Source organism: Lycorma delicatula, chromosome 13, assembly GCF_047948215.1.
Source record: "Lycorma delicatula isolate Av1 chromosome 13, ASM4794821v1, whole genome shotgun sequence".
NCBI classification, from domain to species: Eukaryota; Metazoa; Arthropoda; class Insecta; order Hemiptera; family Fulgoridae; genus Lycorma; species Lycorma delicatula.
In genome coordinates, this window is record NC_134467.1 from 52,473,035 (window position 1) to 52,499,723 (window position 26,689).

The 26,689-nt window shown below is 33.8% G+C and overlaps 1 protein-coding gene across 2 annotated transcripts in view; it reads right to left on the bottom strand.

Moving 5' to 3' along the window:
• LOC142333652 (uncharacterized) overlaps positions 1–26,689 on the bottom strand; it is a 61,362-nt gene that overhangs the window by 6,223 nt on the left and 28,450 nt on the right. The window contains exons 1-7 of one of the 2 annotated variants that reach the window (XM_075381034.1): positions 18,365–18,512; positions 13,612–13,848; positions 8,839–9,081; positions 6,846–6,968; positions 4,733–4,955; positions 3,087–3,290; positions 514–641 (exon numbers count right to left, since the gene is read on the bottom strand). In XM_075381034.1, coding sequence (XP_075237149.1) covers positions 514–641; positions 3,087–3,290; positions 4,733–4,955; positions 6,846–6,968; positions 8,839–9,081; positions 13,612–13,848; positions 18,365–18,379 — 1,173 coding nt within the window. In that variant the 5' untranslated portion in view covers positions 18,380–18,512. Of the gene's footprint in view, positions 1–513; positions 642–3,086; positions 3,291–4,732; positions 4,956–6,845; positions 6,969–8,838; positions 9,082–13,611; positions 13,849–18,364; positions 18,513–26,689 lie in introns of those variants that run through there. The other variant, XM_075381033.1, reaches the window with a different exon arrangement.

Consider the following 26,689-nt stretch of genomic DNA (forward strand, 5'->3'; position numbering starts at 1 on the left):
GCAACAACAAAATTTAGACCTAGTCCCCTTTGTAAACTCAGCTTACTCTTTGAAATAAACCCTTACTTAAGTTAATTATGGACTCCGGTCTGGTCTACCAAGGAGAGGCATATTGATTGCCTACTCCCACTTAGCTCCATCGCAGGGTCCCGCGTAACATTCACCACCATAAACTGTCGTCGAAATGCCGGTAAACCTCACGGCTGCATGGTATCCCATGCCCATCAGCAGTGCAGTCGCCGTTCTGCCGACAGCTTTAACTAACATTAACACCTCTTATCTACCTAACTGTGGCTTGCTGCTGAAGCGCCTACCTTCGGTCAATCAAACTGTCCAGGTGGACCCTAGCCACCCGAGTTTTTCTACTCTACTAAATTCCCTCGGCCGCCCTACGTTGGACGAGGGAAACAACATTGAAACAACATTGACAATTATAGTTTATTTTTGGATAAGATTGGTATTTAGAAAATAATGAACTCACAAAAAAAGTAATAGCCAATAAACATAACTTACAATTTCTTCATGTTCTTGATACTGGGTTGCATCAGCTCTGAATACGGAAGCTTCTCCAAGTTGTAGCCCATTAGCAGTTATAATAAATTTATCACCAGCTGCAACAGCCCTAGGCTCAAATCCTAAACCTACAAAAAAAATAAGAAAAATTAAACTTTGAGAATTTTCCAGGCTGTCTCATCATATTTGATAACTAGGAAGTCTTGTTCATTTAAAAAGTAAAATTATATAGCAGAAGAGATTATGATAGTGAAAAGTTATCTTAAGTTATTCATTATGAATTATTTTTAAAATAAGCATGATAGTATGTTTTGGATAGTTACATTCAAATGAGTTTTGTTTTAATGCTCTTGCAGATCTTTGTCTGTAGTTTGTTGCTGATGACAAACCTCTCGGAGCTGTCATTCCTAACACTATCAATGTGACACAACACAATCATCAACAGATCTCCATTACGTTGTGTCCTTCTGTTTGGAAGAAAAATACTCATACCATACGCTTCACATTACATTGAGAAAATAACAACTTCCATGTTTCATTAAACTGCTTCTATACTGGCAATGAACAAAATGGATGGCAGATGGGCATGTAATGATAAGAGTGCTGCTGGCTACAGCAGATGTAATGTTATGGTATTGGTCTGTTTATTTTTAACACAGTCAATTAATATAGTAATCAATTTTGTAATAGCCTTTGTAGAGGCTGTATAATTATGAGTAATTCAGAAGATGGTAATTTTCCATTCCATTCAATAATTAAAACCAAATGAAAACATAAGTAAAAGAATGCCGAAAAAGGGTCACTTAACTTCCTGGTTTAAAATTGACAGGCTTATCTCAAACACACCAAACAATTTTTAATTATTAATCAATTAATTATGCAATGTTAACGAGTACAATTTAAAAAAATAGATCAACACTTTTAGGGAAAATATTTGGCTCTGTTTTGACCCCCTCGACCAAACTACATTTTTACCTTTAAATTTTTCAGTATTATACCTTATATAACATTTTTGACAGCCAAAACTAGAAAAAAAGTACAGAATTATAAAACATTAAAATTTTTTTTAATTTTGAAGTCAGGATTCATGGAGCTTCCATTTTAAAAAAATTTCCATGTCATCTACATTAATATTAGATACATTTAAATTTTCAATATTGAAGAATAAAGTTTAAAAAAATTTATATTTTATGAACGAGACCAATTCAGGGCCCTTGTCTTTTGATGCTCAAAAGTTTATTTATCAAAGCTTATTTAACTACTATTAATTCAGTAAGTCGAACCTAATTTGATGCAATGTTATTCAGTAAGGAGGAAAAAGAAGAGTACTGGGATATATATACAGGGTGTCCCATATAAAACGCAACCCATCAATCACTCATCCATGAAATTTCAAAAGTCAAGCTTACTCCCCTACTCGTTACTGAAATGGACTTGTCCAACATCTGAACATCGCGGCGACGCAGTAGAACACTACCGATAGTAACAACAATGCAATCATAACGTTCAGTGTATTGCTAGAGACAAGATGGTGTTTTCGCTAGATGAACGTGTTTTCATTGTTGAGTCGTACTTCAGTACGAAATCAGTGGTTGCAGTGCAAGATTTGTTTCGCCATAAACACCCACATAAACCAGCTCCAAACAAAACATCAGTATTAAGGTCAGTTGCAAAATTTGGAGAGACTGGTTCTGTTAATAACAAGGAACACAAAACATCTACGTCAGTGTTGAATACAGATACAGTCACTGAAATCAAAGACCGATTACTCGCCTCGCCAAATAAATCGATCAGACGTTTGTCTGCTGAAATTAATTTGTCTAAATCAACTGTTCATCAGGCGACCAAACAATTACAATTACGACCTTATCGCATTCAAACAGTTCATCAACTTCTTGAGCCCGACAAAGAAAAACGGCTACAATATTGTCAACGGTTCCGTCGATTTCTGCGTGAGTTAAAACTTTGGTATTGTAAATACTTTTATCGTATACTAACCTCAATTCTCTAAGATGATTATATAAAAAAACAAAGACTAAAATTGGAGAAAATTATCTCTTTCCCTTTTATAATTTTTCTGAAATGTAATAAAATTAATGCCTCATATACAGAAATGTTCAAAGAATTCATGTTGAGCCAGTCCACAAATATTAATCAAAATACAGGCCAACACACACTCATACTTCTTTCGAAAATTGTTAATAACTTTTTATTTATTTTTTGACTAAGAGACTTGTTATTTTAAATGTCAATATTTGCAAGAAAAAACTCCCGACATCAAAAGTTTGGACCGATCTATTTTTTTCCCTTTATAGTTACATAGTTGCTATAGAGCTGTACCAGAAAAGTAAATATTTAACACTAGACTAAAGCATAAGACTTGCACAACATTTCCTCTTATAAGGATAAAATAGTAATAAAAACTTACTATACTAGCGATTAGCATAAAAAAAATTTGTTCAACAAAAATGTAATGAAAAATATTCCATTCAAAATTTCATAATGAACTAATTTTAGTTTAATAATAATAATAAAAAAAATATATATATAAAAATTACAAGCATTATACATACCATCTGCATAAGAATCACTCCAAAAGAAATTATCATTATAATTCAAACTGTTGGGTAACGGTTGAAAAGTTAACCTTTTACCGTAACCAGCACCAATACTAACAAGGCACAATGCTTTACCGTTGAACAAATGTCTACGTTTTAATCCAAGTGGACGTACACGGTAAGTAAAACCAGGCATAATTCTTGGATCGACATATGTTCCTGGAAAAAAAAAAATTTTAGTTTGTCAAAATAAATTCATTAAAGTTAAAATTTTATACCGAAATTACAATTCACTGTTACAGTCTGTGATGCCAAATTACAAATCGTTTGCAATTTTTTTTTCAGGATGTCAGTTATTCTAATTTTAGAATGAATTACGGTTACTGCTTAATTAGATTTTACTTAACCTTGGGTCGGTTCAAAGGTACCCCCTGTGCCACATCAAATATTCACGCTGGCAGTACAGGTTTTACCATAGATATAGCACAGTAAGATCTACACCTGCAGTACAAAAAATTGGATCAAAGATAAGGGATAGAAGGGCAGGTGGTAAGAAAGGGTGAGTGCAGGCAAGAGAGGTACTGCAACAGACAAAAAAATCCTACCAGAAAAAAGTTCAAAACTCTCTCAAGATTGTATGTCCACATACATTACTTATAAATATTACATAGACCAGACTTACATACAATAAAAAATAAGAATTATTTTTCCCCCGATGAAAGCTACCTGAAAACAGATATATAGTCCCTTAAGAAATGATATCGCCCATCCCCCAATCACGTGGCATGTGAAAGTATCAAACTCTATTGTAAATTAAGTGAGAGCAGTGGTGCTGTATGAGCTTTATTAAGATACATACAACATCTATGTTAAGGTCCCAGGATCGGTTATACATTATAATAATTAATGCTAACACAGGAAGACCAAGACTATCCGTACAAGCTACTACAGTCTTACTCATAATCCATTAGGTGATGGAGAAATTTTTGGGTTTAATGGTCCACTCATACCGAAGAGTTTTGAACATAGATTGCAACAAAAATTCTTTTCCTCCCAAAATGAAAAAAGAATCTGAACAGAGGTGCAAAGTTCATAAAGATATATTTGCCCATTCTCAGAATTATATATCATGTTTTATAAAAATTTGAAATGCTAACAGCAAAGAGTTAATATTTTAAACTTTAAGTTTATTATTATAAGTATGGTTTGCCTATTATCCTTCAACTGACTGAATATCTGGTGATTAAGATTTTTCATTCTTCATTACATTTCAACTACTCATTTTACCAATTTGTCTTAATCTCAAACAAATGATCACACGAAAGATACCTCGCTCTCAACTAATTAAAAGCTTAGACTGAAGAAAATTCATTATATAATAATATATTTACTAATGGATGGTGCTGCTGAATAGTAAAAATTGTAAGCCTATTTTACTATTATAAATGTTGTATAACAAATTATAAACTTATTCTATTTTATATTAAAGCTGTACCCTTCCAGCAAAAAATGGGGGAATAAATAATCCCAATCTTGAAATCTATTTCTAGTGAATTACAAGTTTTCAATAACAAATGAAAATGAAACCTGCCGAGTAGTACGCTAAATAACCAAAGTTAACTATCGATATAATCATAAAAGATAAATATATTTTAACTTACCGATGACAGGTAATTCATAAGTTTCTAATCCGACAACTGTGTACATGGTTGGAATGTCTCCAATACTGGTACCCTTAACAACAATTGACCTCTGATGTGAACTGATACCTGGAGTTAAAGTGAAACCACGTCGTGAATGAGAACCGAGACTAACAGATACAACTTTAATAATTTCACCTGCTGCACCCGATTTAGCACAACGACACACCGCTAAACCGTGCACCTAACAAAAAAAATAATCCTTATTACAAATGAATGAAAAACTCTTTTTTAAGCTTATTAATCAAACAGTAATATTATAACAATTTTTGAACATAAAATTTAAAGCGTTTTAACATTTTGGTGCCGCAGTACTTTTTATACCTTTTACTTTGAACAGCAATAAAAACATAAACAAAAAAAAAAAATTTTTCACATAACTTAGAAATTATGTTAAATGTGGAAACAGTTTATATATGAGGGACGGCTGAAATGTAACAGGCACCAGAACGCAACAAAACAAAATGTCACACAAAGTGACAGGTGCTGCCATCTTGAAGTTTCCAAAACTTGATTCACGTCTTCTCATTTTCTGACAAGTCGCCATTGTTATGGTGTTGACTGTGCTTGCTATGTCAATGCGTGTAAAACAACATGCAGTAATTGAACTTTTAACAACAGAAAGTGAAATTAATTGAAGTCTATGAGAAGTTGGGTAATAAAACTTCGTGCAACAGAAGTCAGAAAGGTTCATTCAACGAGGATGAATCTTGTAGTGATCAACCGGTTTTGATTTATAGCACTCTTCAAAGTATTTTTTTATTGTACGAGGTCTGTTTTTAATAAAAAAACATTTTTAATAATGCGCCATTGGAGATATTTAGTGACTGTGGTTTGCAGCACTGTGTTACACACAACCTCCTCTGTAACCACAAGTTATTGGATTGTTGATATCTCATTTAGTTTTTGTTGTTATTTGAGTGCAACGTGTTTAAGTGTCAGTAATGATTTTCAGGAGCAATGATACAACATAAAATTTTGCGTGAAACTGGGGAAAACTTACAGAAACATTTCAACTTTTGAAACAAGCTTATGGAGGTGATGCTCTGGGTCATACGTAATGTTACGAATGGCTTTCAAGAATTAAAAGCAGTTGTAAGTCAATAAGAGATGACCCTCACCCAAGAAGGTCTTCGACTTCAACCAATGACATTTGCGTTCAGAAAACCAACAATCTGGTGCGTGCAAATCACCGATTGACAGTCAGAGAACTTGCAGAAGAGGTTAACTCGGATCATGCGGTGATATTTTGGATGAAAAATTGAACATGCATTTAGTTGCAGGAAAGTTTGTTCCTTGTTTGATGAACAAACAACAGAAAGAACATCGAGCGGACATTTGTCAGCAACTTCTTGAGCAAGCCGATGACAAAGAAATACTCATGCAAAGGATCATAATGAGAGACAAAAGTCAGGTTTATTGCTATGACACCGAGACAAAAGTTCAATCATCAAAAAATCGCACATTATAAAAATCGCTTCTAACATTTAAACACATTGCACTCAAATAACAAGGAAGTTACATAGGAGGTTATGCAGAACACAATACTGTCTACCAATATTATTTTGAAAAACAATGTACAATCAACGCTATTTCGTGATATGCTAAAGAATAAAATAAAACAAGTAATAAGAGAAAATGTTCTTTCTCAAAAGGCATAATTTTTTTGCATAACCCATACTGGCCCTCACATTGTTCAAAAGAAAAGTGAGAGCTAATCAAAACTCGGGTAGGGTATTTAGATCAATTTTTTTTTCTTTTGTTCTCTAGAACAGTTTTTACATGTCACAGAGTTCAGCAATGATGAGCAGGCCATGAATACGGTAAAGAATGGCTCAGACACCAAATTACTATTGGAATAAGAAATCTCACAAAAAGAAAGGAGAAGTGCCTAAATGTAGCCAGATATTACATCGAAAAGAAGCATTAATTTCAACATCATCGAATAAATAAAATAATTATTTTTCCACAACCGTTTCTTTTTTTAATTATTGAACGACCCTCATATTTATTACAAAAACTAAAATAAGTAATGTATAAATCATTAAATCATACAGACAAGATAATTACTTACAGGTACGACCAGTGTAGGTCCATTTTCATCATAAAATTCAATTTTACACAGAAGATGAACTCTAACAGTCTTCTCAACAAAACCATTATTTTTTGTTATCTGGCCGACTTCTTCTTGTGGAGCCTAAAATTTAAAAAAACATGTTAAGTAAAAAAAAAAACCTTATAATATTAATAATTTTATTAACTTGTTTAAAATAAATAATAAACTACATCATTTGAGGTTGACAGCCGTTATCGAAACAAAAATAGAAGATAAATTTGATAGATTAATAAAACATTAAAACTCTTTTTTAAAATGCAAGTTGCTGTTGTACAGTTGATATTATTTTTGGCACTGATTCTTACTCTTACTTTTTTCTTGTGAAACAGTTTGAGTCAAGAGATGCTAACAACACGTTACATTCATTTTACGAGTTCACTTAATTTAAGCAAAACTTAACTACAATTAACTTACCAAACGCGTAAGATTTTCCTTTGCTTGTTTGTAAATTACTTTCCTGTACGTACTACAAAAATCTAATTATTCATATTTTTGGTACTTTAAGGGGCGCCAAACCAATAAAGTCTAGATCAACAAGAGATTTAAATCAGTTCACCTTTTAACTAATGAGTTTTAAAATGTTAAGTGCGTACCTGCTGTTATGGGTTAAAAAAAAATCTCTGCACAAGTATTCATATAAAATCATGTTCTTAGCCGCTCTCATTCTAACAATAACATCAGTAAGAGGTACTTCTGCTATAAGCTGAACAATCTGATGGAAATTTGGTTAACTGACCCCAAGGAAATACCAGGTTAGTGAACAATTGTGTGAGGTTGTGGAAGGCAACTAACTATTTAGTTAAAATTATAAATGACTTAAAATTATGAATGACAACATAATTTATATAATAAAACAAGAACGTTTGTATCGACTTGAAACACACTTCTCATTTTTAGATACTAAATACCGATGTCAAAAAACTTTTTATCACGGTAATATTCTTTCTGTTTCTGAGTCGGCCAGGTTTCATTATCACAGAGAAAAATAATGTTAAATTTTTTTTAATTTTAAAGATTCAGGGAAATATTTGTATTTAAATGTGGTTTTTGTTTTATAAAATTTATGCTATATACCTATACGTTCCTCAAAATAGTAAACAGTTTGCATACGAAAAGCACAAAGCAAGCCAAATTAATTGATTTGTAAATTTAAAAAAATTTTAATAATAGCATTAATTTTATTATCAAAATATAAAAATATACAGTACGAATAGAAATCCATTTTGCATGTTTTAAAAATGCTGATGACATCATATTATTTATATTAAAAGTTTTGATTCATTTCACTAATTTTTAATCTTTAGAATGCGATCAAGAAATACTATCCAATTTGCATTATAGGCTAGTCTTCTGGGCAGCAGAAATCGTATTATGAAAAGATCATTATTAGCAATAATTATTCTTTAATTCTGTTATCGATTTCATCAATCAACTCAACAGAAATGGAGATCAAATTGAGCTGGGTTCTAACGAAATGATACTGTACTGTTAACAACTGACAGCACGTACATTTTCGTGTACTCTTTAGCAAGTGAATTATCTACAAGGCTCTTTAGCACCTTTGATTGCAGAATAAGATTACCGCATCATAAAGGTCAGCAAATCAAAGGTGTCGCAACTGACAAAGTAGGATCAAACCGATTAGTTCTTACATAAGCGTTTCAACAGCGTTTAAAAATACATACTAAATTGTGTCCAGGACTGTTGTCTACAAAAAGAAACTGTTTCCACCGCCTTTTATATGTCACATGAATTTCAAATCTTTAATAAATACAATTAAACATCTATCGAACTTAGAAATCAACTGCACAGTGACTTTCCGAAAGTACCGCATAATTATAGTAATCTAAAAATTTAAGATATTAACAAATAAAAAGAATTTTACATAAGCAGTGGATGTAGCGTCTATAAAAAATTTAATAAAACAAAATATTTTAGTTTTAATAATTACCTGACAATTAAGTACTTCTAAAGTTCCAACAGGTACATGATTAGCATCAAGTATAGTAAATTTTTCACCAGGGCCGATCACTTCCAACTCAAAAGCAAAACCGGATGGAAATGAATCCGACCAAAAGTAGTTATCGTTCTCATTTAAAGTACCATCATCCGCTTTGAAAGTTAACCTTCGTGAATACCCGCGTCCAATACTTTGCAATTCCAATGCCTTTTTCTTAAACAAATATCTTGTCTTCTATTTACAAAAGAAATAAATAAAAATACGTTAATCATACATAAATTTATCGGAAAATATATAAAAATATTAATTGAAAAAATCGTTTTCACCTTGAGCAATGATTTTATGTTATGATTTTTTTTGGAAGGAGAAATAAAAACAGGACTATTAACACAACCGATCGTGAATTTTTCCAGAACACAATGGCCCTTATTACAGTAGCTTTTTCTTAAATATTCAATTTTTTTTTATACCTTCAAATAATTAAGTAGAATTTATTTATTACCTCTTTTTCTAATTTTTACCACGCGTTTTATAATCTTTAGTTTCTCAATTTTTTAATTTTTTTCACCCGGGTTTTATTAGACGTTTTTATCATTTTTACAGAAATCTCAACCTGCATGTTGACAAGTACCATTTCTTGGTTCTCGCACAACCATTTTAAAATTAAAAAACCAAACAAATGTAAAAAAATAATCGCCCTCGTAAGCATATTTTAAAACATTACAAACAACAATCTTTACAAGTTTTATTAAGAAACTTGAGACTGAAATGCTATCCGATTTATAAATTAATCATAATTTTAACCGTAGAATGAAAAAAATCAGAATGAAAACCATTGTTGCAGGTGAATTACCATATCTAGTATAACAAAACAAATATTAATTTAAACCTCTGATGTGTTGAATTAAACTAACGGTACCACAAATGGTGTAACTTAACGGTCCTCATTAAGATTTCAGCCAAACGATCTTGTTATGTTATTATAAGTATTTATAAACAATAATAAATAACGATAAAGATCTTTAAAATACGATGAAATCTAGAAATTGTCAGATTCCATCACAAAAAGAAGAGCCAAATTCTTTGGCGATTATCAAAATGAATGATAACAAACAGGCTCACAAAAATCAATCGTATTTAAAACAAAAAGAATGGAAAATAATGTACTTCAGCGGTTCAACAAGACCTAAAAGAAATGAAATATCTGAAGAAACAATACAAGATAGAACGACATTCAGAAACCCGATTCAAGATTTCCAAAATTTTTAAAAGGAGGAAAAGTAACCGACAATGTCTGATCAGAAGGGAGAAGGCAAAAACAAAGCGAAAAAATGAACTATTTAAAGTGTAGTAAAGAAAATACCCAAAAGAAATAAAAATGAATGAAAAATATCGCTTCAAGCGGTCCTCAGTCGGCCAAATTATAAAAAAAAAGAAAAAAGATATTATTACAAAATAGATTTTTAAACACAGTATACCGTACAGATAAAAAATAACAATTTATACTGGCGATGAAGGATAAGTTTAAAATAAATGTAAAACCTTACTAGAATGACAGTTGTCCTACCGCCAAACATTTACTGGTGCCAAAGAAAACGGCACAAATATAACGGCATATAAACAACACGGCTTAACAAATAAATTATCACCGATACGCTGAAATAAATAAATAGAAAAATAACATTTTCATTAACAGATACATTTTTAGAATTGTATTTAATTAACGCAAAAATATTAAGAACGAAATAATAATTCAAGGATGAAAAATACCCCTACACGTCTACAATGATTTTTTGGCAAAAATTCGGGATTACATTAAATACGAGTAACTGAAAATTTTAACTTATAATAAACGGCACCGGTTATTATTTGTTGACTTTCAAAAAGCATTCGATAATGCGTAGATTAAAACCGTTTGAAAAGAGGTAGAAAATTGCAGAATAGAGAATACTTACGTAAATGTTACTGATAAATAAATTTATATAAGTAGGATTAGTCAGAAAGCTGCTGCCAGATCGCTTAGACGTCAGTAAGGATTTGAGACGATGTTGCAAATCTATTTGGAATGCTGGATTATTTATTATTTTTTATTCTAATTTTTCCGATTGATTTTCACAATTTTCTGAATAAAATATTTCAAATATAAGAGTAGCATCGCGGCATATATCATTACATTATAACAGTACGATACTTACAAGGGCAGGTGGTCGGCAAACGACAAAGTTTACCATTTTTTTTTTGCGGGATGGTAGGAGAAGGGATCCTTACTTTAAATTCAAAATGGCAGCTTCCAACTTGGCTCCATTTTGGAATAAATTACCTTTAAAAATAGTTTAAGTTTTTTGAGCGGTTAAAATAGCTTATTTGTACATTTTCAATGGAGCGGCGAGCGTTCCAGTCTCATAATTGAAAGAGTCAGGTTTGAGTCACCGTGTCGGTTTTTTAACTTATGCAGATTTTTAACTTATTTTTTTCTTATGTAGATATTAACATAAATGATTTTGTTTTTCCATACATACATCGATACATCGTTTTCTCGAGTGCACTCGTTTTCTTCTATCCATTTTATTATACAGAATTTTAAAAATTAAAATTTATAAAAGAATCTAGGAAAAAACTATGAATTTCATAAACGCCGAATATTATTTTATTTGAATATAACAATTATTAACCTAACAAGTTTTATAAGTCAAAATCTGTTTATCGTTTATTTGTTAATCTACCATTCCACACGCAACCTCTAAGGTTTTATTAGATCAATCTAATTATAAAAGAATAATCTGCATAATTTCAAAACATGAAATTTAAAGTTTTTTTCTTATAATTACTATCTAATAAAACACCATCTGCATTAATGTATATGTAAGAAAAAAATAAAAGTTAAAAAAAAAAAACAGAGAATCAAACCAGAAACTTCTCAATTACGAGAATGGAATGCTTGCTGCTCGGCTACTGTTACAGCTGCGGCTGTAGATATACAAATAAACTTTCAAAAAACGTTTTTTTATTAAAATAATGTGGGGAAAATCTACAACATAACCACCAAAGAAACTCGCTTTGCAGATTAAAAAAGAATCAAAATCAAATAAAATACTACGAAACATAATCCAGGCACCACGGTTTGCGAGGAATACAGGTTCACAATTACGTAGGTGTTCCGTATGTTCGAGAAGAAAGTTGAACACCTAGTTTCGAGATACGCGTCAGGTCGGATAAGCATGTTAATCATCCGCATTTGAATTTAGACAACAACAGTGAGGACATTACGAGGCTGAAAACTCCATGCGCTTGATCTGGTCAATAGACCGTTATGATGATCCAGTCTGTTGGAGATTATACTTTCTTATAATTATAGGGTAGATTTCATAAGAAAGCTACCTATTGCGACGGGTACCATGATTCGACTTCTGGAAAATTTTGACATATCTTCGCGATTCAAATCTCCCAGTCCCCAAAACCACCGCCAGTTCAAACATATATATATATATAAATTTATATATATCTACATAATTACACAGTATATATTTCACTTTTTTGTGAACACAATAACTGCCGTAATTTTGCACCAATCGCTTTCAAAGTGATACATAAAATATAACGACCCAAAATCTCGGTCGAGTTAATTAATAAGCAAAATCGGACCACGGGGTGGAAATGGGGACTTTTCGAAAAAACAAAATATAGAATTCGTTTAAATTTCCTACTATTCTTTGGATATGGGCCTAAAACTTATCCGAGTAAAGTTTTTAGATATCACCAACCGTCGGACCAGGGGGCGGAAAAAATGGGGTTTCGAAGACAAATAAAATGAAGGCTCAATATAGAATCGGTTTAAAATAGTCGTCAGTCCTCTAAACATTACCTAAAACTTTAGTTTGAATTTTTTGCGCAACTCTTACAGAAAGGGATAACCAAAATGTCGCTGTAATTGTAAGAAAATGGGGCTTGTCGCGTGCTAAACGTGTGAAACTTTATTTCATATGCAACCGCTGTCGTATTGAGTATCTTTGAAGTTTTTCTTAACCTTAAGGTGGAAATCTTTTTTATCCCCTTCTTATCACCGGTAAAATCTACCTTCTGGCGCCTTCTGGCGGCCGAAAGGGATTTTTTTATTATTATCGATTATTCAAATTTATGGACGCTTACGTTTATTTTTTTCTACGATTAAATAAAAAGTTAACGTTCCATTTAGTTAATGTTTTATTTATTTGTTCTACTTACAAAATATCCGCCTTGATTAACGAACTATATTCAAAGACACTACTAGTATTTGTTCTATTAACTGTTTTTGTACTCTATGATTATCATCGGATGTTCTATTTCAAGCTATAATCTGTCGTACGTCACAGTTTGTTACAGATTCAATATTGAAACCCGTTGTACATAAAGGAATTCAGGTGAAAAAATATCGGAACAAGGAAGGAAACTTTCAAGCAGAAAGGAAATTTACAAACTTTAAATACCGATTTAAAAGTAATCGATTTTTCTTATATATACAATTTAAGAGGGAAATCCTTTCACCGAAACATTATTCTCGACGACAATGTACATAGACCGTTCACACTGCGATGGAAAACATTTTACTCTAAACAAACAGAAAAAGAAATAGACGATTTTTTTTTTTTGAACCGTATTATACAAGAAATAACCGAAGATCATTTCTCTACTTATATTATTATCATTTCAATTAACAGATTTTCTTAAAAATAACTAAGGCTGTAGAAGAAGCAAATACGTTACAAATTAAAATATATCGCGCTGTACCTGATCTATCGGACGAACTCTGTAACGAAACCCGGTTACAACTCTAGGATCGATAAAGACGCCGACAACAGGCATTTCATACGGTTTAAGCGACGGAATCGAATAACGTGCAGGAATGTCTTGTAATGTAGATCCATCAAGAATTTGGAAACGCACTTCAACGGCAGCCGAATCAACTAAAGCTGTCTGCACGCTGATATCCGCTTCAAGTTTAGCCTCACAGATATCTTCCAATTCCTGTAAAAAGAAAAAATAATTATTAGATAATATAAATTAAGAAGTAATATCTATACGAGAAAACCGAAATATCAAAACTTTCTACTCCGGACTGTTTTTGAAAAACAGAAAACGATAACAAACCGGTCTAAAGAATTTACGGAAAACACGGAAAAGAAAAACATAAAAATTAAAGATGTAGAACATAGGACTGTAAAACGTAGAGATACGGTAAAAGGAATAAAGGACCATCAACATCAAATCTGAATTTAAAATGGAGCGAAGAAAGAAAGCGCATGCCTTAGAACGATAAAACATTGCGATAAAAGGGAAAAAACATCAGAAGAAGAAATCATAATTCAAACAAGCTTATGAGTGGCCCTATGAAATCGGAATGAATTCAGAAAAAAATCTTATTTAATATTAGGGCTTATACGCTTTAAATCTATTAAGGTATAAAAATGTTTTCTTTTGATAACGGCTTAATAAGAAAACAAACAAAATTTTGGCACTGCCGCATGTTCGCGGCTACATCAGGGTATTGAGAGATTGACTACTGAAAATGTTTATACGATTACAATTTATAGTTTAAGAACATAAATAAAAAAAGAAAAATCAATAATAACAATGACAATAAGAATAATAAACGACAATAATAAATAATAATCATAGTAATCACAACTACAATAATAATAAACAATGATTACATACAAAACAGAATTTAAACTAATCGTAAGGATTTATTTACAGGTATTTAAATATTGAGAACCAGAATTCAGCCCCATTGACAAAAGACATTAGTATAACCGCTAGTCTTAACACTTTTAACCACTATTTTTGTATTAACAACAATAGAACAATAACTAAGACAATAAAGCTCTTTCACTGCAAATATCTTTGCTGTTCACAAATAAAAGTACCCTAACCCAACTGGTCGGTCTAGCGGTTAACGCGTCTTTCCAAATCAGCCGATTTGAAAGTCGAGAGTTCCAGCGTTCAAGTCCTAGTAAAGTCGGTTATTTTTATACGGATTTGAATTCTAGATCGTGGATACCGGTATTCTTTGGCGGTCGGGTTTCAATTAACCACACATCTGAGGAACGGTCGAACCGAGACTGTACAAGACTACGCTTCATTTATACTCGTACATATCATCCTCTGAAGTAATACCTGAACGGTAATTCCCGGAGGCTAAACAGGAAAAAGAAAAAAATACCTAACAATTTACGAATGAAATTTTGTACATTATCTCTTTCACTTATAATCTAACAATAACTCACCGAACCGCTTCTTGTATTCACGTACTGGAATCGCTTGTGAAGTCACCTTAATCGCATCGAACGTTGAACACAATAGAAATTGGTTCCTTCACTTACCTTCTCGCCGACCGATTTTAACCGGTCTTCTGCGGAGTATTTATACTCCTATCCTGTTCACCTGCAGGACCAAACCTCGGTCGATCGTTCTCACGCTCGCCCTTTCATACTCGTGCATTCTAAACAGGGGTCAAGTAACTCTTCTCACGGAACAACATCTGTTAGGCGTGTCAGCGGGCAGTATTACAAAAGGCGATGTTACTTTTCCTTTTAGCCCCTTTCTGGATTCCTCCTATTATTATATTTTCTACTACTTTATTCTTGATCGGTAAGAATCCGTCGGTCTTGTTACACTGTTATAACGATAAGAAGAGTTAACAAATATCTACAAAACTTAATTTTTTTGCGGTAAAAATGATTTTAACTTTCTTTTTTTAAACTAAGTATTTGATACGTATATATGAAATACGTAATTCGGTCGTTACGTATTTTGGAAATAAAATTTTTCGATTACAATTTGGTAATATATAAAATTTTGTAAATGTACGTTTAACTTTGACGATGAATAAAGCCAAACGGATCCCAAATATGTACACAAATACAGAATTTTGTAACTTTGATCTTAAGTATTTCGCTAATCTCAGGACCTTAAAATATTGAAAAATACAAAAACTGAAAAAACTGTAGAACTTTCTCGACATTCGCATAGCCGACTCTTGAGGACCTTAGTCGTTTTCTATTTATTTAAATAGCTAATGGAAAATAATTATAATTTGTTTCGAAAATATAAAGTTACAATATTAAAAAATTACACGTTTCCAATAAAATTTCCAAAAGAGATCATTACATCGGATTAATTTTGGTATCGGCGGGGTGGGAGACTTAAAAACAATATTCTACATTATAACCGACGGTAATAAAAGTATCGATGAGGTTTTCAACGGTATCTTAAAAAGGTAATCGAATCGACTTGAAACTCTGTACATATAGGTTTTTGGGGTCGCCGATTATGAAATCGATATTGATTTTCTGTTGAATTATTAATTCGTGAAATAGCTGCAAATTTTTTGCAAATCCTATTAAAGAATCATCGGACTAATTTGAAACTCAGTACCTATAGGTTTTAGAATGCGTCGAATATATTTATAAAAAAACTGCTATCTAAATTTAATCTTGCGTCGATTGTCTTTGCTAGATTAAAAAGTTATACCTCAAATTTATAAAATACATTTTCAATCTAGTATTTAAAATAAATCTTTCGTCTACGTTTCTGCTCAAATAGCATCGCAGATATTTTTCTACTCTTTATATATCGCAACGATTAATTTCTAAATCAAAACTTTATTCGTTTTTCGGTATTAACAATAAATATAACAGAAAGATTTCCGTCGTTAAGATAGAATTAATTTAAATTTAAAATTTATTAAACGGCAGATAAATATTACAGAGTCACAGGTACAGGTAATTTATTTTTTCACCTCCAATAGTGTATTTTTAAAAATGTCCCGCGTACAAAAAAATTGAAAAAATATTTTGCAGACTTCGTACAAACAAAATACGAAATTATTTTCAATCATCATCGTAACTATCTGTCATTTACGGTAAATAAATCTATATCTAGATCGCATTGTAAAGAAGACAAAGAAGAAGAGAAATGAATTTGTTTACCGACACTCGCCTATCGATGTAGATATAACCGTCTTGCTTTCTTCACGTACGTCTTTTTTAGGCTGGAAATCGGCGGTCTGATCGTACAAGAAACCTCGAGAAAACATCTTTCGTGGTTCTTTCTGTAAAACATATTTGTGCAAAACGTTCACAGAATGCTTTGATGTACTTGTTAGAAACTTCTCGATCTTCTTCCGAAAGTCGTTCTGTAGGTAGTACCGTATTTCCAATTATATATTTTCCGTGCGCTGAGAGTTTACGTACGGATGAGGGCATTCATACGAAGGCAGCCGGATGAGGTTTTATATTAACGATTCCGATACATTTTAAGGCGGTCTTTCTTGAAAGTCTACCGTTTGTATCTTTAAAAAAAAAATTAACACGAAAACCACTTTTCGGTTGTTCTCTATTAAACCGCAATCGTTACGCATTTTTAATCGTTTCTTCTAGAAAGGTACTTAACAAATAAGGGACCCGCTTACGGTTACAGCGTATACCGATGTACTTACCTTTCTTATCTTTTGATGCCTCGACTGTCAGACTATCCGACGCAACAGTTGAAAACCCCTATAAAGAAACTTTTTTCTCAGTGTGGCCGGTTATTTGGGATTTCAGGCCGTAGTGCACGGTAATTACAAGAGATTTTAACCGTACAAGTATATCTATAATAATGAGATTTATTTAAAATGTTTATTTTTATTTTAATTATACGTATAATTTGTAGATTCGACTGCTGAAGATGGAGTAACACTCCGAAAGCACTACGGTTAGGCAAGTGTTCTTAGATTTTTATTCTGACTGTATATGGTGGCTGTAATATATAATTGTTTTTAAAATAATATATATATATATAAGCAATGTTTGTAAACTTCAAATCGTTACGCAGATAATATAGTTTTGCTTGAAAAAATTTATCTGAAAGAAACGTGCAACAACAGAGCTAACCGTACAAATCCTGAACAAAATATAAATAAGAATCTTTAAAATCATTCGATCTGGTAAAAGGTAAAACCGATATGTGTATGTTCGACTGTGATCCATCGCTTTTTTTAAGCCAGAAAGTAAATTAATTAAGATATAATGTTTTTTAATATCGTTCGGGAAAGGGTGAAATTTTAGTTCGATATAGTTTGAAAATTTCATAAAAAAAAGCATCGTAAAATTCTTGCAAATCTTTGACTTCTTCTACGATAAGAAAACAGAAATAAAGTAGATTATAGAAGTTTAAAAAAACTTAAAATTTAAAAATATAAGGAAAAATATATTAGAAATAGGCACGTTTAAAACGAAAATTATATCGTTTCCGAAAACAAAAGACCGGTTAAAAAAGACGGTCGGTAAAAACGAAACGGTTAGTAGAACGCAAAAAACAACACGCAGAAAGAATGAAAAGGTACTGGGAAGAGAGAAAACGGCAAAGAAAAAGTGAAGGAAATCGGAACACTGTCCTAAAGGTGCCAAAATCAAAAAGAAAAAAAATTCTCGCTTCTAATTTTATTATTATTTGTCGAATTTTATAGTTTTTATATTAAATAATTAAATTACTACCTCACCTTGTTAACTTGCATTTACTAGTAGAAGAAAGCGTTTTATTATTTTAATAATTCATAAATATTAAAACATATATATCTACGCATTACGATAACAATTATATCGATAAATCGCAAATATCCCGTAACGTAGACCGATTAAAAAAAATTAACAAAACAAAAAATTTACCGCTTCGTAAGGCGAAGATTAAAACGAAGGTGATCTTGTAAGTCGTTAAAAAAGACTAATGACGATAACATACGGGTGAAGCAAACGTTACTACTACGCGACATCAAATAATTTTTTTTTTCTACCTCGTGCAAGTATATGTGAATGTGTACGCGGATGTGTGTGCGTGAGATAAATATATACCGGTAAAGATGCTATTTTTAAATACTGGCATCGAGGTGATGTACGAACAAACAGAATAAGAACTATTGCAGATCGGTCGTACATCGGTATCTAACTCGTATATACTACTGCTTGCAACATACCGATTATTTAGCACCCGCACGTACACGAAACAATAATAAGTGTATCGGTAGTCGGAACAAGTACAAATGAAAAAAACCTACAAATTGTACCGCAATCGTCCCACAAATAAACTCGATAAACAGATTTCATTCTGTTATATGAAGATGACACAAAATACGCTATATACTGCACCGACCGCACTCAAAGTAAAATTCATACGATGAAAAAAGCATTTGAATGAAATAAAAACACTTCATTAAACCGTTAATAAAATTACTTTTTAACGACGACACTTGTACGGGAGCGACCGGTACGCTTAAAGATACCGGGTTCAATTTTTTACTAGGACGTAAAAATTTCTTTGTTCTGAGCCAAGACCACGTGAAACACTATTTTGTTGTGAACTGACAAAACAGCAAAAAAATAAACGGAGTCGTAAAAAGGACACATCTAATGAAGATATTTTTTAAATATTTTGTGCGGATATGTAAAACGTACAGGAATAGAACCGTTTTTGAAATACAGCGTTTCAGCAGGATGTTTTTGACATCCTGATTCTGATCTTATGATCGCATCCAAACGGTCGCTAGAAAGATGAGGGATGAAGTTAATAGACGACATGAACATCAGAAACTACAAGGGAATGAAGAACGCTTGGGACAGGGACGGATGGAAACGGCAAGCGGTGTAAAGGACCTGCTGCCGCATCGTGGATACCGGTGTTCTTTTCAATTAACCGCACATCTCAGGAACGATCCACCCGAAGACGGTACAAGACTACACTTCATTTACATTCGTACATATCATCCTCTGAATTAATACCTTGCGTTGGTTCTGGAGGCTCAGAAAACGAGAGAACACCAGATATTGATGACGACGGTGTTGAAAATTCTTTGGATCGATAAATACAGGAAATCAACAAAACAGAAATTTGCGATCGAATCTCGCAAACAAATAAACTAGGACGTGTCATACATTAAGGCATCCGTATTTAGTAAATCAAGTAGTACAGAAGAGAAAGACCGGAATAAATAAAACGTATAACTTAGGATTTACGATTTAAATAATTACACCGAGGTTAAAAGATCATCACAGAGTAAAAAGTAATGTAAAAGGGGCGGCTAAAATGTAACGCACACCGGTAAGTAACGGAAGAACAAAATTTACACAAAGCGATAGGCGCGTCCTCCTTTAGTTTTATTCCCTTACAAGATTTTATTTATTTACTGATGTTTCTGCTATTAATAGAAAACCGAATAATTCTCGTTTAAAAACATTCGTCTGATTTTCTTTAGATCGCCGTTAATGTAGAGTCGATTACGGCTGCTACAAAGCATCTTAACCCCGTAGGGGGACGGGCCTTGTGACGTTACCGGTCTACGCCAACGTTTGTAAAATAACGTTAATTTACGCCCACAAGCCGCTTTTGGCGATGAAACCGTCGATTTAAGTTTGGCGAGTAGGTAGGAGAAAAAATTTCCTACGTCAAAAGTCGATGAAACGAAGAATATATAAATAGGAATATATATAGGATGATCTCGCAGTTATCGACCGGTTTCTGTAACCGACAAAAGGTGGTGGACGAATTCAAAATGACAGTCGCAATCACAACTCATCGCCACCCGACTCGAATAGGTATATCGATAAATCGAAAGAACTAGTTTGACGTTATCGGACGACTGGACTGTAGTGAAATCTGTTCGCGTAGAATAATATGAAAAGACCGAACGACGAAAGGAATTTCGTGAAAATCATTTGAAAGGTTATCGTGACGTAGACGATTTCCTTTTCGATATTACGACAGAAGACGATACTCAGATGCGTCGTTACGACCCGAGACAAGAAACACCGGCGCGCTACGGTTCACCGCAATAAAAAAATTCAAAACAACGGTCTGCAAAAACATTTCTGGACAATATTCTGGGATTCTACACACGCGAACGCGAATACCGTCTGCAAGCCGGGTCGACTGTATATCGTGTGCGATTCGTGGAGACGTCAAAACGCCGTACGAAACGTGTGCGTCCTGTTCGACTCATTCACGGTTGCCCGGCCGCATACATGGCGTGCGTGCGACCGCCGAGGCTCTTGTGAAGACGAAATTTGGATCTATTCTACATCCTCCACGCTGACCGCATTCGTCCTCCCTTGGAATTTTCATTTAAAAGGGTATTCGTTTCACCACGAAAGACGCACCGAGGTCGTGGATCAAAAAAAGACCGCCGACAGAATGAGAAATCGGTCGCCATTGTGAAAAACGTGTAACTGCCGACTTGCAAACTCGGCGCGTCTAATGTAACTTTTTATAGCGAATAAAATGCACTCTTACGCCGTATTTGTTTCATTCGACTTTCTGTTTCCATTTGCGAGTTATTAGCGACTGCCTATCGTACGTATTTTTAGCCTCCCCAAGCGGAATAGCGGCAAAGCGGTTAAAGGACTCGTTAAACTGAAATCGTTAAAACGACCTTTAACCGATTCGCTCGATTAATCGTTTAATAATTTACGGATGAAGCGGAAAAATATTCTCCAACGGTTAACAAGCTACATCCGCAGCCGTTTACGATTAAACATTACCAAGGTTATATCGATTATAAAATAATATTTCCAGCTGCAGACGTCTCTTTCTTTATGAACAATAATAGAACGATAACGTTTGCGAAATTAATTTACGATAAAATCATAAGTACCGATAACATAAAACACAGTAGCGAGTTTTGTTACAGATTAGCGATTCAAATCGTAACTATTATTAATAGGGAATCAAGAATAAACGAAAATAAAATAACAGAAATGTAATCGGCTATTATTAAACACAGAGTTACGCGTATCGACGTTGCTATAAAACAAACAATCTAATTGACTAAATTACATTTAATCAGAAAAATAAATACAGAGTTTAACAAGTTCGTACTTAATATTACTATATATAATCTACATTACGACTTTTAATTGTTCCTTCATATATATATATACACGCATATGAGAGATAAGGAAGTAGGATGACCTACATTCCAAAATAATTGCATTGAAAATTATAATAATAGTTTAAACGGATTTTATTTAAAAACACTTGCTGTAAATTACATCTGGCACAACTTTACAAGAAGCGGGAATAATCATTTTATCGCGTTCCGGACATAATTTGTCGATTTAGTCCGGTCTTCTACATCCGATGTACTATTGAAAATTTTACTCTCCTAATTCATTTCTTCCGAAGAACCTAAAATTTTCGAGACTCCGATACGGACGTAGAAAATGTACAACGATTTCCTCCTCTTGAGAGTTACGTAAGGAACCTTTGAACTCGATATCTTTCTTTCCAATAAAAAAGGAAAGCGCATGGGTTTGTTTGTCTGTCGAATGAGCTCACATTTTTATTTTAGCGGCTATTGACGCAAGGCGACCGATGTTGGTGCACCGAGCGGCTGCGCGCAGCGCACCAACGATTTATTTAAAATTATATTTATGTTTTGCGGATAAAAAAGGAAAATATCACGGTTAGAGCTGCGTAAAAAATCACAACTCAAGAAACGGCTAAAAGCGTTCACGATTTTGAAACTTTACGTCGTAAAAGGTTTTGTTCTTGTTAGTACGTCAAATTCATAAACATTATTATTTTTTTTAATTTGCTTGGCATTTCTCCCGCAACCACCCCATTCGGTCGCCCTAAAGCATAAGACCGAAAATCTGTACCACAAACGGCTACTGAGCCCCGAAACAGGCTTAGCGACCAGTGTCCTAACTAGCTCCTAGAGCTAACCTAAAAGCGTGAGCGGAAGATGCGCGGTGCCGTACGCCACTTGCTTGCGTATCCCACCACCCGCTTGTCATATATCACAAAAACCGGTAAGCGTACACCTTCAACTATTAAAACATATATGACTATCAATAATTAAACGTATCTCGTCAAACACCGTAATTCGCTGCCGCGCCTAGGTCGCTGAATGCCAGTAAGTACCTGTCCACCGTGTTAAAGCGCTTGGAGCCTTAATAGCCGATTAAATAATGGGGTGCGCGCAGAACTACCTCTGATCAACAACGATACGAATAGCACATTTAGGATTTAGTATTATTAATTACGAGAAAGCGTTTCAGGTTAAAGAATATTTTAAAATAAATATTTTTTACACAGTAAATAAATATATATATATATATATATAAACGCGTTATAAAATTATTTATTAAAGTATACACGGTAGTAAAATTAAAAAAACATAAAAACCGTTACGTAGTATTACCGAAAAAAATCGTTATCGACTAACATTTTCACCGTCTGCTTAAATTCTAAGCTTTGAGTATCGCTGAACTACTGTCGGGCCGGCTCGAACGTGTCGATTACGAAACAGTTTAACCGTATTTCTTTAAATTACTGATGCCGGTGAAATTTTACTTTACTGCAAAAACAGTAATTTGTCTGAATAGATCGTAAAACCGCATATACCTGTCAAACTACGGACGATAATAGGACTTTCAAATACTCCAAGATCAGAATAATGCCTTCATTTTATCCGATAGGCCGACACGCAAAACAATTAAGTAACGGAAAAAACGTTTAACTACATCGATGAAACCCACCGGGTCGGTCTAGTTGTGAACGCGTCTTCCCAAATCAGCCGATTTGGAAGTACAAAACCGTACGGCCGGCAGAAGAGCGATCGAACGTCCTGAAGGGGACAACGGAAAGAAGGCCAACAGATGCGTAGGTAAAAACGATACAAATATCTACAATCAAAATTCGGAAGATATTGAAGTACGTAGACGAAATCGATCGACGAACGGATCGCATAAAAAAGCAAAGTATCGGCAAAACGCTGAAGCCTACGCCTCGACAAATAAATATCTACTACGAGTATGATTACCGCCGCAGAAATCAGAGAGAAGTAGACGAAAAGGAAATCGGCCGGAGAAGAATACTACGAAAGATACTCGAACTAGAGAGTCGGCAAACGACCAAGTCTACGTTAAAACAGAAACGTTCACCGACGACAAACGAAAAAGAAGTGCCGCGTTTTACCACCGTTTAGCAACAAGGATCCGTAACTGGCCGATCGAGAGGATTTTTAACAGATGTATCAGACACGAAACTAACTACATAAAGAAAATTGTCGAATTGCAGGGATAAATCGAGCGCAAGAGTGTGAGGGGAGAAAGAAAAACAAACACGGCTTAAAAATTACTTTAAAAAAAGTACAATTACATATTTTTCTGAATGAAATTTGTTTAATGACAATAACGTTATACTTTTATTTATGTTTTGATAATAAAAGAAATAAATAAAGCTAACAAAATTGATATCGGTTATTTATTCTTATATAGCGGAAAAATAATGATACGTGAATAAAGGAATCTAAGATTTCTTTTCCGGGATGGGGGTAATTTACGATGAAGTTTCATTGTAAAATTATCATTATATGCTTAAATAAACCAAAAAAAAGGTTTAAAAATTCAAAAATCGGTATTTTTAATATTTCTGATCCGCACCTCCAAATCGCTTTCCGAGAAATTTTTTTATAATTTTTCTACATTCCGCAACAAATAAAAATTTATATAAGATTTCTTTTTCGGGGGTGCGGGTGAATAAATTACTAGAACACCAAAAAGGTTTTGTAATTTCAAAAATCGATATTTTTAAACTCCGATCGGCTCTCCCGCACCCACGTATCCCCGATGTATTTTTTTTCGTGTCGCTTGCACTAGTACTACGTCTAGTAAGAACTAATAAAATCGGTTAAAATATAGGAAATATAATGTATATGCGATAAATAAAAACATACCTTTTTTCAACGTCTAGGAAAGGGAAAATGTCGGTACAATTTTTTTTTTTTTAAACGATAAAATAAGCGTGAACGTACGTGCGTGCTGAGTTTAACATAAAAGCGGTATTGTTAGCAAATTTTTGAGAAAACTTATTCCCCAAAACCCTCCACCCCCTGGAGATATTGACCCCGAAACTTTACCAACAAAGTTCTCCGTAAACAGGGGTCCCTGTATAAAATTACATCAAAATCGGTTCATCCAGTCAAAAGTTAATTAACATTCAAACACGCCCACACGCGTACGAACATTACCCTCTTTGATTTAGGGTTCCTGGATCGTGAAACGTCGAGAAATGAAGAAAAAAACCGTATCCAATCTTTTTTACCGATTATCATAATTTCCTTTTCACAGCTACGACGACAGGAAATTATAACAAAATTATTTTTAAAATAAATCCAAGATTTAATGTCTATTCGCATATATATTAATCGCTCGTTTTTGTTTAATACAAAATTAATAGTGTCAAAATGATAAACGACAAAAAAAAGAATTAATCAGTAATAAAAAGGAGACGGAGATAAATTGAATAGTCATCGTAATATAAATCATAACTAATCGATAATTAAAAACGAGTTCGTAACCTTTACTGACGTAAATAATCCAATCAGTTATTTTTAAGATAATGCGAATATATCAAGTCACCGTAGAGCGATGGTGGGAAAACGGGTAATTCCACAGAAATACAGACACAGAGTGAGGGAGAGAGCAAAGGATAAAGATTTATTTATAAAACAATTAAAAACTGATTTACGACCTGACGCTTTTCAACTTTAATCGATATACATTATAAAACATGCATAAAATTGTACTGAAAAAAATATCTATATATACATATAAAAATCTTAATGTCATACCCTATTAAAATCTACAGTTGCTTGTAATAAAATGAGGAAAACATTCCTCTGCTGAGTAGGAACGTTTAATGTTACATGTTGTAACATCCCAACCCCGTAGGGGAAGACATCCGCCTAGTGACGTCCCGGTCGCATATCGCCCTCTGATTAGGCCTGACCTCGTCGGGATGCCACCGATGTAAACGCCTCGGTAGACATTTGCATCGGTAATTTATTAACTCGGCTTTTGCCTTCGCCGTAGGCCTCGTCCGGACCATCTTGAATGTCCTACATCGTATCCCTCTGAACTAGCTAACCGAGGTCGCAGAAGCGCGAACCCCGCGCCTAGTTCTACTGATATTGAGCCGATTTCGTGAACGTCTCGTGATTCGAGGCAAATTAAACACGACATACCACCGAAGATGTTGATCGCAACGACGAAATTTAGTCCTAAATTCCCTTACTGAACTTTACTTCAGTTCAAACCCCAGACTTAGGTTAAATTATGGACTCCGGTCTGGTCCACTAGGAAGAGACCTGCTACTCCCAGTCGGCTCCATCGCAGAGTCCCGCGTACATATTGTAACAGTATATTTTCCGACTAGTAATGTGAATTTTTACAGCTATAATATATTAACATGAACGCCGATTATCCGGATCGTTCTTTGCAAAACCGAATCTGGATGATCAAAAATCCAGATAAATGGAAAATAAAAAAAGGTTTATAGTTTAATAAAGATACGAACGTATAAAAAAGTAAATTATTTTTTTGTTTAGACCCGCAACGACTTTCCAGATTTTTGATAAGCTCTGTACAATGCGAGTTCCAACCCGGTAAAATAAATGCCGACCTGTTAAGAACAATGAAAAACAAAGTCACCCAGGAAGAGGCAGGCGAGGTCCTTTCCCTACGGAAAGGCCGAAATGAAGAATTAGAGATGAGGATAAAAGGGGCGCAGCAGAAGGCAGGAGAACTCACTACTCTTCTGAGAGATCGGGCAGCAGAACTTCAGGTGGACCTACGTTCTAGGGGTGACAGAAGGACTGTGGTCCATATTAAGGACCTCGACCTAGACACAACCGAAAAGGAGGTGAGAGAAGTGGTTTCCAGAGTTGTCGGCGCGGGGGAGACATTCCAGGTCACCTCCCTCAGGAAAGCATATGGTGACACTAAAAACGCCACCGTCATTCGCGACACATAGAGGCGCCACAAAGCCGGTG